Source organism: Gambusia affinis, linkage group LG18, assembly GCF_019740435.1.
Source record: "Gambusia affinis linkage group LG18, SWU_Gaff_1.0, whole genome shotgun sequence".
NCBI classification, from domain to species: Eukaryota; Metazoa; Chordata; class Actinopteri; order Cyprinodontiformes; family Poeciliidae; genus Gambusia; species Gambusia affinis.
The window spans coordinates 10180540-10196570 of record NC_057885.1 but is presented as its reverse complement, the minus strand read 5'-3'; the positions used below and the strand labels follow the sequence as shown (position 1 = coordinate 10196570).

Genomic DNA, 16031 nt, shown 5'->3' with positions numbered 1-16031 from the left:
TTTTTCTCTTTTTTTTTTTTGAGAATGGAGGTGTTTTACCTTTTTGTCTAAAATCCTGAAACAAATGGTTTTAGAAAAACATATTTTTATCAGGAAATCACCCAAAATGAACCTGTTCCATCATGAAGTAGTCTAAAAGTTCTCAAAAAGCAACATATAAAACCCCGATTTAAAAAAGTTCAAGAAGGGAAGAGAAACAAAATCACAGACGCCTCTCAGTATGGACACTGAGAGCCATTTTACCTTTGAACAGAGAAAATATTGAGTGCAACAAATTAACATTGAAGAAGGTCACAAATGAACCTTGGTGTTCATGATTCAAAAGGGGGAAAAAACTCAGTTGTGTGTATCTTTTTACACACTCCTAAAATTTGACCTGTTTTTCCCCAACACCAGCTTTTGATTTTCCAAACTTCCAAATAAAAATATGTGCAGCACTTTTATCCAAACACATGTATTCACAGACACAAGTTGTAGGATCTAAAAAAAAATGGATTTCTGTAACGTGACTAAAATCTCCCGGAATCCGGAGTGATGCGCAACTAAAAATATCGCCCACCTTTGTTCTTTGTCACGGATGTTTTATGTTAAACAGCAGTCAGGTGGAGAAAAAGAAAGAAAGAAGAAAAGTTCACAAGCTGATATAAAGCAGTGAGTTCTGGCCTTCTCCAACAGGAAATGCTTAGTCACTCTGCCAGTGACTCGCCAAACCTCAGAGCTCAGCTTGTTCCAACCCCCAGCATTGACAGCATGACCGTCCAGAGACGGGTCAGCAGAAACACGTCACGTACCATAAACGCTGCTCAGCAGCTCCGCTCGGGAAAATATACACCAGCTCCGAGTGAAAACGCGGGCGCGCTCGGTCGTAGCAACAGTCTCTTTATTTGGCCTCACGTTTCATTCATTCCGCAATTATTGTACATCGTATATACAGGAGCAAACAAGAAGATTTACATGTCCTGGGTTTGTTGTCTTTCAGTAAAGGTTGGCAGTGCAATCTTGGCCTTTTTGTCCCCAGCAGTGTCTCCGGGTTTCCTCTTGCCTTCTTCGTGAGCACAGAGGCGGGCCAGAGCTTCATGATCGCATATTTGTGGTGCAAAGCTTTCATCCAGGTCAGCCGCACGTCGCCCGTCGTCTGCATTGTTCATCTGCGCCAATACTGGAAAGAACAAGAAACGGAGGTCGAGTTGGGCTGCATTCTCGTCTTATTTACAAGAAAGCTGACATTTTTTTTATTTATTTTTTTGGGATCATTATCTGCAAAACAAAACATTCGGCTGCACAAACGGTGGTCATCTGCTGTAGAGTGAGACGTACCTGTGCAAATTTGTGTATCTGCTCGACCACAGCAGCGAACAAAGCTCCCACGCTCTCGTCTATCAGGCTCTGCATGTAGTGGACCGCCTCCTCGTCCGACAGGTCCAGCCTGAACTTATCCTGCACCTGGCGGCACGTCAAGAGTTACAGTTACCACGATGCGGTGAGAAGCCCAGGTGCAGAAACCTCGTCATTCAGTAACAATCGCTTCAAAATGTTAGCCGTGTCGACACAGAACTAAAGCCACTAAAAAAAAAGAAGAAGAATTCTGACTTTAATCTCAGAATTTTGATTTTTAATTTTTTCTCTCAGAATAATTTCAACAGTTTAAATTGTGTGCACAAGCAAATATTCGGATGTTGTGTGATTATTTTCATATAATGACATAATTGACTCTTTGGTTATTTATTTGGATTAGAATTTTGAGATGAAAGTCGGAATTTAATCACATTGTTTAGTTATGCTTTTTTTTTTTTAAGTTGCAGAAGCTTCAGAGATGCTTCAAGCAGGTTTAGGCTGTGAAACAAGATCCCAAAGCACCGGTCAATCCATCATCCAAAAATAGTGAACTAAAGAAAAAAAACAACTACATGTCCCCATTTTTTTTCATCCTCCTTACTCGTTATCTATATATTTTTTTGTAAAAGTTGACAGAAGGATCGACATGACTAAGTATTTTTGCCACCTTTTTAACGGTCTTGTCTGGCTCCAGAGCGATGTCAGGAATATTGGCGTCCACCATGAGGGAAAAAAGATTCAGGATCAGGTTGGAGTACCTGAGAAAATAAGTGAAAGGATTTTACAAACTGATCCGATCTCCGCAGTGAACACTTTTAGCATGCGTTAGCATGTAGCAATCCCTCAAACACAACCGGTTGAAATAAATGTCTAGTTTTTGCCTGCACTCAAGAGTGGGATGAATCTTAGTACCTCCTGAGGTGGAGGAAGGCGGTGTAGCACTGCTTCCTGAACTCCTGGTACTGCTCGCTCTGCGTCCCCCCCATGCCCTCCACCATCTCTTTGCTCAGCTTCATGGGCGGCGGCAGCGGCTTGGGGTCTCGACCCAGGATGTAGCCAAAGTCTATGTGGAAGAGCTTCCCTGGAAGAGCGAGAGTGAGGATAAACTCGATAAAAAAATTTTTTTTTTTTAAATCCCGAACCTGGGATTGTGGAGGCGGCCTGGCTTCACAGACAAACTTCCCCCTCACCAGTTTTTGTCAGCAGCAGGTTGTCCAGATGTCTGTCTCCAACTCCCAGGATGTATGTGATGACGCAGTAACCAGCTGGGGGAGCAGAGGGACATTCGTTCAACATGTGGCCGAGTTCAGCTGGTTGTTTGTTTTATTTAAAGCCGCAGCGTGCCGAGAGTCTCACCGCAGCTCTTAACGTAGGTGTCCATCACCTCAGAGCTGATGCCGTAGGGGCCCTTTTCGCTCGGCGCGTGCTTCCTGAAGAAGCTCTGCGTCAATGAGAACGGATCGGATCATTGGTCTCACTCATACCTCGCATGCCGCTGCGGTTCAACCAGCTCACCTGGATGTTGCCCTCAGTGGCCAAAACCTCGGCAACAGGAACGGACTGGACGAACTGCATGTAACCTGGAACAATAACGCGCGACTTTAGTCATTTTGAAAGTGATATCTGCAATTCTTTTTTTCCCCACCCATATCAGATCTGATTTTAGTATTTAAAAAATTAACTGTCTTTTCCAAATCTTGTCAAAAACCGTCTTATCTTAATCACCCCCAGAATTTTTAAGTAATTACTAGAACACAGTCGTAACATTGACAGAATAAAGATGCAGTCTTACTAGAACATCTTGAAAATTACGAGAAGTCATTTTATCAAGGAAAAAGCTTCAATAGTGGTTCTTTAATGAAATAGACATTCATTTGTTCAATCATTTTCAAGTCCTGATTCTGATGGTAATTCGATGCTGAAGTGTCGGAAGATGAAGGATTTCTTTATAGTAAAACTTATACCAACCTCACAATACGCTCAACATTCCTCATTTTAATTTGTTCTTACTTTTTTGTGCTGGAGTTCTCATAAATGTTCGGCTTTATTCTGGTAAAATAAAAAAAATCGTAGCCTTGCCCTAATACTCCATGATGGAGCTGACCTGAATTCAAAGTCCAAATAGGCAACAGAATGCGGACATCCCTCTATGAAAACCAGAGAATAATTGAATAAAAAATAAAAAAAATTGGTTGCATTGTATTGGTGGGAAAAAAAAGGTCTAATTTTCCAAAAAAATTAATCTTCAAAAAAGTATTCTGCAGATCTGATTTATCTCCCAGTCTTAGATTAAATCCGGTATCAGAATAGTCCATTACGGATTCTGTAATTTAATATTCTTCTACCAGATGTACAAACTGTTTGGCATCAATAAAAACATAATTTTGTCTGAACTAAAAGGAAATAAGAGAAAATGACTGCTTACCGTGTTTGGTGCTGGTGGCCAGAACCTTATATGGAGTCAGTTTCAGGTCCAAGTTCTCTTTCCTTAAAAGCTGAACACAAAAACACAAACAAATCCTCAAGAATTGCTAGTTAAATTTAATTACCAGCTTACCAAGAAGTGCTACGTATGTATATGTGAGCATGACATCTCAGAATCCCATCCTTACAGGCTTCAGTTGTTATTTCCAAGCCACTTTATTATTTATTTTACAGACACATTCAAATCAAATTGAAAGCAAACCACCATAGAGAAGATTTCAAAGAGGTCTTACTTTGTCCATGAGCGAGATGATCTGCAGGATGAGCTGGTCCTGTCTCAGGTCGTCTCCGTGTTTGAAGATGACCGGGTACATGGCCCCGTCCTCGGTTTTGAAGATCAGCTTGGCCGGCATCAGAGCGCTCTGAGGCAGAACGCAAACAGAGTGAGACGGAACGCAGAGAGAGTGAGACGGAACGCAGACAGAGTGAGACGGAACGCAGACAGAGTGAGACGGAACGCAGACAGAGTGAGACGGAACGCAGAGAGAATCTGAAGCAAAGCCGCCGTCTGAAAATACAGCGGGGATAGTTCTTCCACCCAACACACAAATCTTACAAAGAGTTGAAATGTTTGTCTTTATATTGTAGTGGAGGTTTATACAGTGGAAGGAAGATAATCCACCGTTTTAGAACATTTCACAAATAAAAATCTGAAAATGTGGCGTGCATCCGACTCACTGTACTGGTTTTGGGTTTTTCTACAATATTTACACATTTTTGCCCATTCTTCTTTGAAAAAACAGCTCTGGAAATTATTAGGATTTAAGTGGATTTAGGGTATCAGAGTAAAACTGGTTTAATAAAAATGCACGCCACACTTTTCAGATTCTCATTTAGAAAACTTTAATAAATATGTTTCCTTTCCTTCCATTCATGCTCAATAAAACACATTGAGATTTATTGTTGAAAGAAGATGATATGTGAAAAGGTTCTTGGAGTACGAGTCCTTGGTTTCTTAAAGATTTTTTGACAACACATCACCAATCAAGAGTCTATCGTTTACTCTTTTATTTCTCGGTACGAAATAATATGAGCATGTTAGAAAATGCAAAGTTAGCATGAGACAGCAGCACAGTGAGTGGAGGCTTTTCGCTCATGAAGCAAACTAAAGAAACAAGCTGAATTGCAGGAGGAGATGTGTGTGAATCAGTAAGAGAAAGAAAGCCAGCTTCATCTGTTGCACTTAACGCGCCACCCAAGCCTGGTTCTACACAAATGGATCCTCCGTTTAAGTCGACAGTACTTCTTAACGGGTGTAACTGCGCTCACGTCAATATGTTTTATTCCACTTGCAAACGCCTGAGCGACTCTTTTAAATCTCAACTTGTCCTTCGGCAGATAGACACGTGATCACAGGAGGATTTAAGCAACAGAAAACCTTAAAGAGCGTTGCCGTCTCCGGGACGATCCCCCTGATCCTGATCTGAGGCTCCAGAGGAAGAGGAATCGGCTCGATGTCCGAGAGGTTGACCTTCTCGTTGTCGGCCAGCAGAGCCTGCAGCCGCTCCGTCTGCGGAGGATTCGGAAAGAATAATGGCGCTTCATTAAACTGCAATTAATCGGATTCGCCGATTACTGAAATAAGTGTCAACCAATACAGTAATCGATTAATTGTTAATTGGATTTTGCAATTCCAAGAACACACAGAGTATTAACTCTGTGTCACTAAAACTGCAAAAAAAAAAAAAAAATTTCACTAAAGATAAAAAAAAAAAACTGTCGTTGACTGTAAATATGTTCTACCCAGAAACTCCTCAGGTGAATATTTTTATATTTTAACGCATTTCTAATGTCGTATGAAAACGACTCAAGTTGTTGAATGAAAAATCAGCAGAATTGGATGCTGATTTAAAATTGGATCAATCGATTAGCTGGCAGAGTAATCTACTAGTAAAGCTACGCTGTTGTTACCTTCTTCTTGCGGTTCCCGCTCTCCCTCTGGACGGCCTTCATAAGCTGCACCAGTCTGTCCACGAAGGTCTGCTGGGCGGCCAAAAGCGACCGCATCACCCTCACGCTCTTATCGCCCTGCGGTGAGGAGAGAGGAGAAAGAGAAGAAGAAGAAGAAACAGCTCAGCTGGTTTGCTGCCGAACACGTCACGCTGAAATCTGTTCAGGAAAACACTCACCTTGAGCAGCGCCTGGCTGAACCGCCTCATGACGTTCAGGTACATCTCGTGGGTTTTGGGATCCCTCTGCTTCGTGTCCTGATCCTCACACTCCACAATCACGTACCTGAGGAGAAAAACAAGTCGATTTTGCAACATCATGTCCCAGTGAAATGCTGCTCTTGTTCTGGATGATTGTCGCTCACCAGTACAAGTAGTTGGCGAGCGTAGCGTTCTTGCAGGCGCGCGAGATGAGAAAGGTGCACAAGTCTTGCTAAATAGATAAACAAATGAAGCACAAACGGGAATTTATGATCATGTGATCATTTGTGATGTCATTGTTGTGTGTTTTCTTTGATCCTCGGCTGTTTGTGGGACGGTTTTATCACCTCCAGAGTCTCGCTGTCCGCTCCTTCCTTGCCTTTCTGCTGGGGGGTGGAGGACGATCCGGACGGAACCGACAGGATCTGAGAACTGAGACACAAACGAAACGACAAACATGAAACCAGACCGAAGCCGGTCGCGGTAAACAATAAACCAGTTAATAGCATGACAAATGAAATTAGCTCAATCATTTCTATTCTGATGAGTTTTGAAGGGCAATCATGTCGACATGATTGGTTTTGGTTGTGAGTGATTCTTACTTGCCTTTTGTTTGTTGTTTTTTGCTGTTGTGTATATTTTGGATATTTAAAATACCTTCCAGTGTTCAGTGTTATTCACAAAATTAAAGAGTGTTGGTCTCTGAGAAACAAACTTGCGCTGTTGTGTCATTATGAACATATTACTTGAAAATGGTTTCAAAACACCAATATTAATCACTTATTGAAAAGATTTCTGGGACAATTTATCGTCCAGTAAAATCTGTTATCGTGACAGGCCGAATCTTGCCAGGTATTTTTGTTGTAGTGTTTTGTGCAAATATCTTAGTTCACCTTAAATGAGACAAAACTAGCTTACAAGTAACTTTTTAGCATGATATATGAGCTTGTTTTAAGTCACAAATTCATTACTATTCATGAAAAAATTATTTATAAGTGAAATAATCTGCCAGAGGAACATATTATTCCAATTTATAATATGGGAAAGATATCTTGTTTCATTGGCAGATTATTTCCCTTATAACGAGTATGTTTTATTAGTAATATGAATAAATTATTGGCTTAAAACAAGCTCCTATGTCTTGCTGATCATTTATGTGCAAGTTAGTACACTTGAAATAAGACTAAACTAACTAGAAACTGGACCAAAAACACTTGGTGAGCCATTGTGGTTCTGCAGCGCCAATATAGCAGTTAAAGCAGAAATTACATATAACGACTATTTTAATCACGTGACGCTGAAGTCAGTGTGGCCGCTGCACGTCTGCGCTGAGCCAACAGCTTGAGCCTGCAGCCTCAGCTGCGCGGCTGCCAGTGAAATCCTAACAACCGAAGCGTTTTCAACGCCTCCTGAAACAGAAATAATCAAACGTTGCAAATCGGCGTGTCTGGGGGTAAATTTAGATCACCTGCTGACAATTTCTACCCCCCCGATTCCAGAGAATAGCCCCCTTCAGCTCATGCCTGTCGCTGCGGCTTGCATGTGATGTGCAGCCAGGGGGGCGGCTCTGCTGATGTTGCTCTGACCTGTCCAGCGTGGAGTCATCCGAAAGTCCCTGGCTGTCTCTCTTGCTGCCTGGCTCCAAGCCTCCCTGGATGTCGTTGAAGTTCTCGTATTTGAGCGCCTGCACCAGCTGGAGGAGGTACATCAGCAGGTCCTGGAGGGACGAGAGGGCCACACAAGGATCAGCAACGTCAGAGTGGCTGCAGGTTGTGGCGAGTTAACATTTAAGACTATTTACAGACATTTTTAATGCCACTTTGAATGAAATCTAAGGCTGAAAATACCATAAATATAGGGGAGAACCTGGGGGGGGACTTAGTGCATTATAATCAGAGGTAAGAAAGCTAGCTAGCTAGTTACTGAGGGTGTATTAGCAGCTAGCTGCTGGTAGCTTCAACAATCTCAAGTCACAGAAACAGATCAAACCCCCACTACCTGACAGAAATGTCTCTCAAGTAAAAAAAAAACACCACATCAAATAGTCCTGGAATAAATGGACTATTAAAGGCCAACTTGCATTTTCTTATTGAATTGAAAACATTTTAAGGCCTTCGTTTTAGATCAAATTAAGACCTTATGAGACTTTTTAAGGACGCCCCGACTCCCTGACCTTCCAGAGAAAGATGCTTAAAAAGATTTCTTTCTTCTTCAGCTCAAGTTTTCAATAGAGTTAAGGTCAAAGGGCAGGCATTCCTGACTGTGTATCTCAGGAACCATTTCTGGGCTGATGTGGCAAAATGTTTTGGGTCGTTATCGTTTTAACATCCGAGCGGTTCCTCTCCTCTGTGAGCAGGTCCGCAGACTGGAGGAGCAAAAATCATTTAACGAGTGCAATCTGCTGGACTTTCTTAGATAGCTTTTTCCCAATTAGCATTAGCTTGATTGTACTATATTATGATCAGAATGTTTTTATACTGCATTCAACCGACTCTGGTTCTGATCAAGGAAGTAAAGGACTTTTTTCTGGCAGTACTCCTAAACAAACAGCTGAGATATACCATAGATGGTTTATATGAAGACCAGGTGAAATCAAAATGATACTTTGTGAGCTTTGGAGATTTTTTTTCTTCTTCTTTTTTAACCTCCCAAATCCAAATCCCCCTCCTCACTGTGAACGGAGGCTAAATAAAGCAAATAAGGGCAAAGTGAGGCCTTGTTGGTCACAGCTTCAGCTGCTTAGAGCTTTTTGGATACAAGCAAGTTCAGGGGAAAAGCTGTTTTCTTCTGGCCATTTTTAACACACATCTGGCCTACGTAAATAGGAATCTCTCTCTCGGTTTCGAAGAGTGACTAAGAGAAATGGGGATCTGCGATTTATGTAGCGAGGGAAACAGGAAGTCATGGTTTACTGATTACAAACCCCCAGATGCTCTGACTGACTTTAGAAAGGTAGTACGTAGATATCCTGTACTTTAGAGATGGTTAAAAGGTGCCAATAACTGAGACAATGTGCTTAACATAAAGGTTGGAGTGTTTCAGTGGGAGATTATGCTCCTACAGTGAGTTATTTTCAGGGTTTTGTGCCGTGGGCGCCGATATCTGGCGGTACCTCGTCATCAGCCTGTTGAAGGCGTGCCACAGCATAGCGCCTCACTGTGGGGTTGGTGAAATGGGAAGACAGCAGCTCCAGGGAGTCCTCCACATCCATGGGCCTCCACTTGCCCAGCAGCTCCAGGGCCTGCTTGGCCTCCTGGGGCAGATCCCAGTTCACACATTTCAGGAACTTTGCCAGAGCCTGAAGCCAGAGGAAGAGGAGGAGAGCAGGTGGTAAATTATGGACAACAGCTGCCATGAGGAGAAGGGCCTGTCAGGGTAACAAATCCTGCTGGACGATAAATTGCCACGGAAATGATTGCTATTAATGATGATATTGTCATTTTGAGGCCATTTTCAACTATTATAATAATAGTAATAATAATAATAATAATAATAATAATAATAATAATAATAATGGCATGGTAATGCAGGTACACCTTTCAAAAACAAAAAAAAAAAACCTTTAATCTCTAACGAACATTTAACACTGGAACTGGAAAACATTTTAATATCCAAAATAAATAAACCAAACAACAATAATTAAAATGGATTATAAAGTCTCTATAATTAAAAAACATATTAATAATTCAGCTTTGACAGGAAAAACAGGCAAAAGTGAGAGATAGTGCAAACCAACTGCTTTGTACTGGGTGTCAAATGTTTGCAGCATTTCTCAAAAGGCCAAAGTTTCAATAACATTAAAGGGGAGCATCTCTTTAATGACTGTTTATCTACCTTATTTTCATTTATCAAGCAATTCATTGATTTATTGCATATTGGGACAGGTTTGTAAGAAAGAATGAGTAGAAAGAAGTGGAAGCGCCCCCACCTTCTCCTGAGTGGTGAGGTAGTATCTGAACTTCCACACCAGGTCCTGCTCTTCAGAGCTCAGCTGCTTGGTTGGAGGGTAGCTCACGATGATCTGTTGGTGACGTCCAAACATTCGCTTACTGTCGGGGCTTCGTCCTTCTAAAATCGTGAAAATCAAAACTGCCGTTTCCTTACGTTGAGCTGGTCCCGCGTGGCGGCGTTGGGCTTCAGGTCGTGGTCCGAGGGTCCGCTGCGAAGGCTGCGAGCCAGTTTGTGGTGCTTGCTCTCCACCAGGTTCTCCTGAGAGGAGGAGGACCCAGCAAAACCAAAGACTTATTGTTAAAATCTTGTGGGATTAAGTCTTCTTTTAGAGTTTATTGATATCTGCAGAGATTCCATAAATCTGATCTCACCATCCCTAAGTGCGGGTCGGGGACTTTGACGATGTCGCTGCTGGTCAGCGCGGGCGACGCTTCGTCTCCATCCTGTACAGAGACGAAGCGACCATCAGCTGATTCAGCAGCACATAAAAATAAAAAATAAAAAAAACACAGCTCAATGCTGCGTGAGGTGCGGTTTGCACCTGGATGGATGTTAAGAAGGCGAAGCTGACCTTCTCGTAGTACACGATGCTGTACTCCTTGTCGTTTGTCTTGACACGAGGAAACTCCACCATGAGGTACATGAAGTTTGAGCTGCGCTTCTCGCTCTGCAGAAACACACATTTATTTCTCGAAATTTGAAGACCCGTTCAAGTCAGGAGCCATCCCTCTTTTCTGCATCTTTAGTTCCCAAGAACTGAGAGCTTCCTGTAATCTTTCAAACTAATCACAGTCAACGTTTTCTCCAGGCTTCCTGAATGTCCCTAAACACCGTCTTTTACATTTTTCTTTCATTTTCCGATCAGTTACTGAGCCATTTTTAGAGGAAGGGTTTTTTTCTGTCTGTGTTAAGCCATATAACTATAAATCAGTCTGATAAAAAAAAAAAAAATCAACAACAACAGGGTTTCCCCCAGGGTATTATGAGCCTGGCGGGCCACCAGGCTTTACTTGTTCTCCCACCAGGCTTAGCATTGCTTTTAAAATGTTTGCATTTTTAAGACTTTATAGTTGGTGTTCAGATATTAATCTACCAATAACACCTAATTATCAAGTGGTATTTTCAGATTTCCTGTCAACTTTAAACATTTTTCATACTTATTCAGACCTGGAAAATTAATCTAATTCAATAATATAAGCATACTTTTTCAGACTGTAGGAGTTGAATTTGACCAATAAAACTACACTTGTTATACAGACAATCAAGGGAAGGATAATTCACCTGTATGCCAACTGTCTACATATGCCCCCTTTTTCTTTAAGCCATTAATTTCAACTTCTTTCCTAATTTTTACGTAGCGGTAAAACAACTGGCCGAAAACTGAGCGGAAAAGCAGCAAAAGTTTACAGAAAATGTTTGACAGTTTTCATAAATTTTCCTCAACAAATACAGATCAACACTACTTTGAAGAAAAGTTGACTAAACTAGTAGTGGTTTAAAACTTTTCCTGTTCTATAGGGTTGCTCAAAAAGGATAAAAATGTAAAAAAAATTTACCTATCTGAATATCTAAAAGAAATTTTAAAAAACCCCTCAGTTTGGAGACAGAATTGGACCAGACCATCTCACCTCATTGATCATCTCAATCTCTCTGAAGGTCAGCCGGTCCAGCCAGTCCACCTTCACCATGTGGCCCTGCCGGTGAGCCTTGGTCAGCTGGATGGGGATGCGAAGCAAAGACACAGAGAAAGAGGGAAAAAGACGTTCAAACGCTAAAAGACATTGATCGCTTGCTGTTGTTGTAGTGGAACCGCTTGCAGGATAGCAGCTGGTGAGCTCCAACAATCATGCACAAACTCAAGGTCAGCAGCCAGTCCAACATTTCTGCACAGGCATGTTCAGCAGCTGGAATTAAAGCTTGCACCGTTAAGCACCTCAAAGCACAAAAAAACAATACTTTAGATAAGACTAAGTTCGCTGCTCTTGAAACATTAAAACAAAAACCACCCAAGTCGCAATGCGGTGGACGATTTCTGACGACCTACTGGTGCTGATCTGCACACAGTCAGAACCCCACAAACACAAATGTGGCTTTAAAAATAAGACTTGCATTTATCAACTAGGCGACTCGAGCGCATCGGTTGCATGAACTAGTGTAATTATATTGCTCTCGATACTTTGCTGACAAATTTATAATTTTTGGTGCTTTCATACAAGTGGCTTTGTTAAAACCAGTAGCACAGAGAAAGCAACAATCCCAAGCAGTTTTTGATCAGTCTTTCTTGGTAACAATAAACAATGCATTTGCCCATAACTACTGAAATATTTAATGTCATTCAATAACAGCGTCTACAGCGAAGAGAATTTTTGTTTTGAACCAGAACAAGAACCGATGTGGTGCGTTCGCTGGTCTGAAAAGATATTGTATATTTGAATTTCCAAACAGTCGGTCACTAATTATGGTCGGTCAACTTGTTGATCGGGTAGGAGTCCAGCTCCTGCCCGACTATATTCCTACCATAAACAGGAATTTGAGAGTTTTTGGAAACTAGAAATCCAAGGTTAGATAAAGTCTAGGTAGTTACCTAGACTATCATTTTTAGTGATTTCATAAAACTGAAATACATGCCCACAGCCCCTACAACACATAAGTGTATAGTAACAGCAGAAAACTCAAAAACAAACGTGTGTGTGTGTTTGCTTTCAGGAACACAGCCATACACCTGGACACAGACGTGTTCACACCGAAAACCTGGGACAAAATGTGTTTAGTTTCCCACACAGAAGACTTCACACTGAACAGAGACCAGCTGCATTTACGGTCCTTTCTACAGTCTAGATGTGGTGAGGTTTGCATACAAACATATTTTGACCGAGGCTTTCATACACTCACACATACACAGTGCATTGGCAGCTCTTCCATTCGTACTCACATCACTGAGTACCTCCAGATTGGGACCCTGGAACAGATGACGCTTTAGAAACAACTTCCCATCCCACGCTTTCCCATTTGCCTGCCGTCCTCTGCCATGCCGCATTGTAAATAATACACACCACCATCCCTGCTCCTTGTTTACTGTCCATACCTTGGCTAGTCTGCCCATCTGGTCCTCTGACAGGCTGCTGCTGGTGCGTCCTGGTGTGGTGGTGGGCTCCCCTCCGTCCCCCTCCACACCTGGCCAAACTTTAAGGTCATGCATCCCCTGCCGGAACATGCTAGAGCAAACAGCAGCGGCAGAAGTTACGAGGTGTCACAGGGAGAGAATTATACGTGCAAATTTTGATGCACACATAAAACAAAAAATAACTGGTAGCTCTTTTTGTTTCATTTGTATTAATTTATCTCAGCAGAAGCCAACCAAAGCATAGCTGTGGCTCAGAAGACTCACCCATATTTGCCAAACAAAGTGACTGTGGTTCCCCCAACAGGAACGGCTCTGCCGGGCCCGTAGATGTCCCACACGGTGAGCGCCACCTGGGCGCTCTGCGGAAGGTCCGGGTACTTCACCGGCAGCCGCAGCCACTCATTCCAGCTGGAACGGAAAGAAAAACAAGTCGATAAAATGTAGTTATCACGGGAAAAGTACTATCAAGATATCTAGAAGAAAACACCCCCGATTGTGTTCTTACTTCCACCGTGTGCTGAAGGCTTTGTACGAGGTGCGGACGGGCAGAGCGAGAGGTTTCCCCTCTGCAAACACCTGGCAGGTGACGTAGAGGTCCGAGCAGTTCTCCTGGTACAGACCGGAAAACCGCAGCATCGGGTCCTCCAGCAGCGCCTTGTAGCTCTTCTGCTCTCGCTTTCCTTCCAAACTGCCGCTGTTGGAGAAGAGCAGAGGAAGAAAGGCAAACTCATTGTTAATCTAGTAATAGGATTTTCTTTTGTTAGTTTTCTGATGAAGCACAGACTAAAACAAAAATGCATAAAGTTGACTACTGGTGAGAATGAATGTAAAGACATGATGTAAAGACGCTATTAACGCATTTTGTGGACGCCGGTGCACTTTATCTAAATTCTGTCTTGAGTTTTACCAAAAATAATTCAAAAGAAAAAACACTTAAAGGTCAGAAATTTGCTAATGCCATATTAAGTTATATGTATTAGTATCATTATCGGCAGTACTGAATCCGTATTGAGTTACTATCTAATCGATAGCAGAATATGCAGTATCGCACACCTCTAGAAATCAGCTGTCTGATTCAGCTCAGTTGCATATTTATATGTTAGCGTGGACTTAGTCATAGATCTAAAAACTTGTAACAAGAGTTTGAGCTACTTTGCAACAGAATATGAGTGCATGCATTTGCTTTTATTTCAAAAGCAAAAAATTACAACCAGATCAAGCATCAAATTAAAACCCGATGAAGGGACTATTTAAGATTATTCCCGTAAATGCGAAGCATATTTCACTGAACTTTAAAAAAATAAAAAATCTCAAGTTTGTTGGTGCGTTTATTATAGACTGAAAGAAAGTGGGAGTTCTCCGTTTTTATCCAAGGTATGTGCAGAGAAAAAAACTAATTGTTCACCATTTGATCAGCTGAAAAGAAAAAATTGGACAAATGACTAGAGTGTTACTGTTAAATAAGCATAACGTATCAATGAAGATACCAAATTACCTCTGAAGAGAACAAGAAGGCACATGCTCGCTGAGTCACGGAAGTACAAGTGGATTAATTTAAATACTTTTCGCTTACTAGTTACTTTATGTAAGACTTTATGAAATGTCGTCATAAATAGGACCGACACAACAAAAAAAAAATATGTAGCAAATCAAAACATTGCAGCTCACTATGAATAGAAACCAACGACCTGACAGGACATAGAAACACCAAAACACAAAATTAAAACAGATGACAAGAGATAACCTATAAAATAAGAAATTAGCACTCTAAGGGACTTAAAAGGTAAAATCCCACTTCAGTGGAACATGTCATACCGACCCATACCGCAAACACACCGAGCCTCCTGTCAGATCGCAGAACAAAGTAGTTCCATAGATTCATCAAAACACACGGCTTCAGCAGCCCAACTTACATCTTCAGTTGAACATTAATGTCCAGGTCACAGCTGTAGACATAGTTAAACTTGTCTGTGTCCATCTTCCGAGGGAAAAAACACTAAATTTTACTCCCAAACCGGACGACTTCAACATTAAAATCCCCGGACGTTTTTTTTTTTTTGTGGAAGACTATTGCGACAACAAGGCCTCGGCTCGGCGCAGAAACCTTCCACAGAGACCGTATAAAAGCCGGACAACGGAACTGGAGACTTTATCAGACTGTAAACTGTTTAAAAAATATAAATTAATGTTTTTAGTCACTGCTAAGACGCTAGAATAGCTACAGTCTGACCGGGCATGATTTTAGGTTTTTAGTAGCTACACAGCAGAAACCGAAATTTCCAGTCAGGTCAGAGTAGTAGAATGTCGATACGGAAAGACGAGGAAGTCCATGAAAGCCATCGTTGAGTCTTGGGTTGACTATATGAGTCTGAAGCAGGGCTTCAAGCATTCATAATTAAAGGTACAGTGTACAAAAATATATGAAGGATCTACAATACTTAGCACACTGACATAAAACCTTTTCATATTATCATATATATATATATATATATATATATATATATATATATATATATATATATATATATATATATATATATATATAAATATATATATATATATATATATATATATATATATATATATATATATATATATATATATACTCGACTTAAAGTCGAGTGTGTTGCGTGCTCAAGTAATTTGGAACAAGATAAGAAAAAATGCATTCAAATTAGTCTTGGAAACTGTATGGTAATGTTAAAGGTGTCAATGTATTCCTTTGAAAGTTGTAATACCGAATGCATGAACTATAATTTCCAAAACAACTGTGAAATGCCTTTTTACTAATCCTGTTCCAGAATATCTGATGTTACAGAATCCGCTATGGAAATATACTATTTCACATAACAGAGAATTTTTAAATAAACATGCACAAAAATTTTCATCTGAAAACATATACTGTTAATTTTCACATCTTTTTTTTTTTTTTTTTTACCAACAACTAAACATTTTCTATTTATTAAATGAGTGATGGATAAAGTAGT

General features: G+C 41.0%; 1 protein-coding gene across 1 annotated transcript; it reads right to left on the bottom strand.

Annotated features, from left to right (window-relative positions):
* Positions 1-863: 863 nt before the first annotated feature.
* pik3c3 (phosphatidylinositol 3-kinase, catalytic subunit type 3) lies at positions 864-15375 on the bottom strand. Its single transcript, XM_044097727.1, has 25 exons — positions 14958-15375; positions 13550-13738; positions 13309-13452; positions 13006-13135; positions 11549-11635; positions 10492-10587; positions 10292-10363; positions 10074-10178; positions 9898-9990; positions 9082-9267; positions 7556-7686; positions 6317-6401; positions 6134-6201; positions 5949-6054; positions 5731-5847; positions 5198-5329; positions 4053-4181; positions 3761-3830; positions 2851-2915; positions 2692-2776; positions 2526-2600; positions 2248-2416; positions 2003-2093; positions 1318-1443; positions 864-1159 (listed from the first exon to the last, which is right to left on the bottom strand). Exons 1-25 carry the CDS (start codon positions 15020-15022, stop codon positions 1145-1147), a joined length of 2631 nt encoding a protein of 876 aa, XP_043953662.1. The 5' UTR covers positions 15023-15375; the 3' UTR covers positions 864-1144.
* Positions 15376-16031: the final 656 nt, after the last annotated feature.

Excerpts from the sequence above, each read along its gene's own strand:
- pik3c3 (XM_044097727.1), bottom strand. The coding sequence starts at position 15,022 with ATGGACACAGACAAGTTTAACTATGTCTACAGCTGTGACCTGGACATT. Across the intron at positions 10,364-10,491 it reads GCATCGTGTACTACGAGAAG|GATGGAGACGAAGCGTCGCC; the intron begins GTCAGCTTCGCC and ends GTCTCTGTACAG. Across the intron at positions 7,687-9,081 it reads TTCAACAGGCTGATGACGAG|GACCTGCTGATGTACCTCCT; the intron begins GTACCGCCAGAT and ends TCGTCCCTCCAG.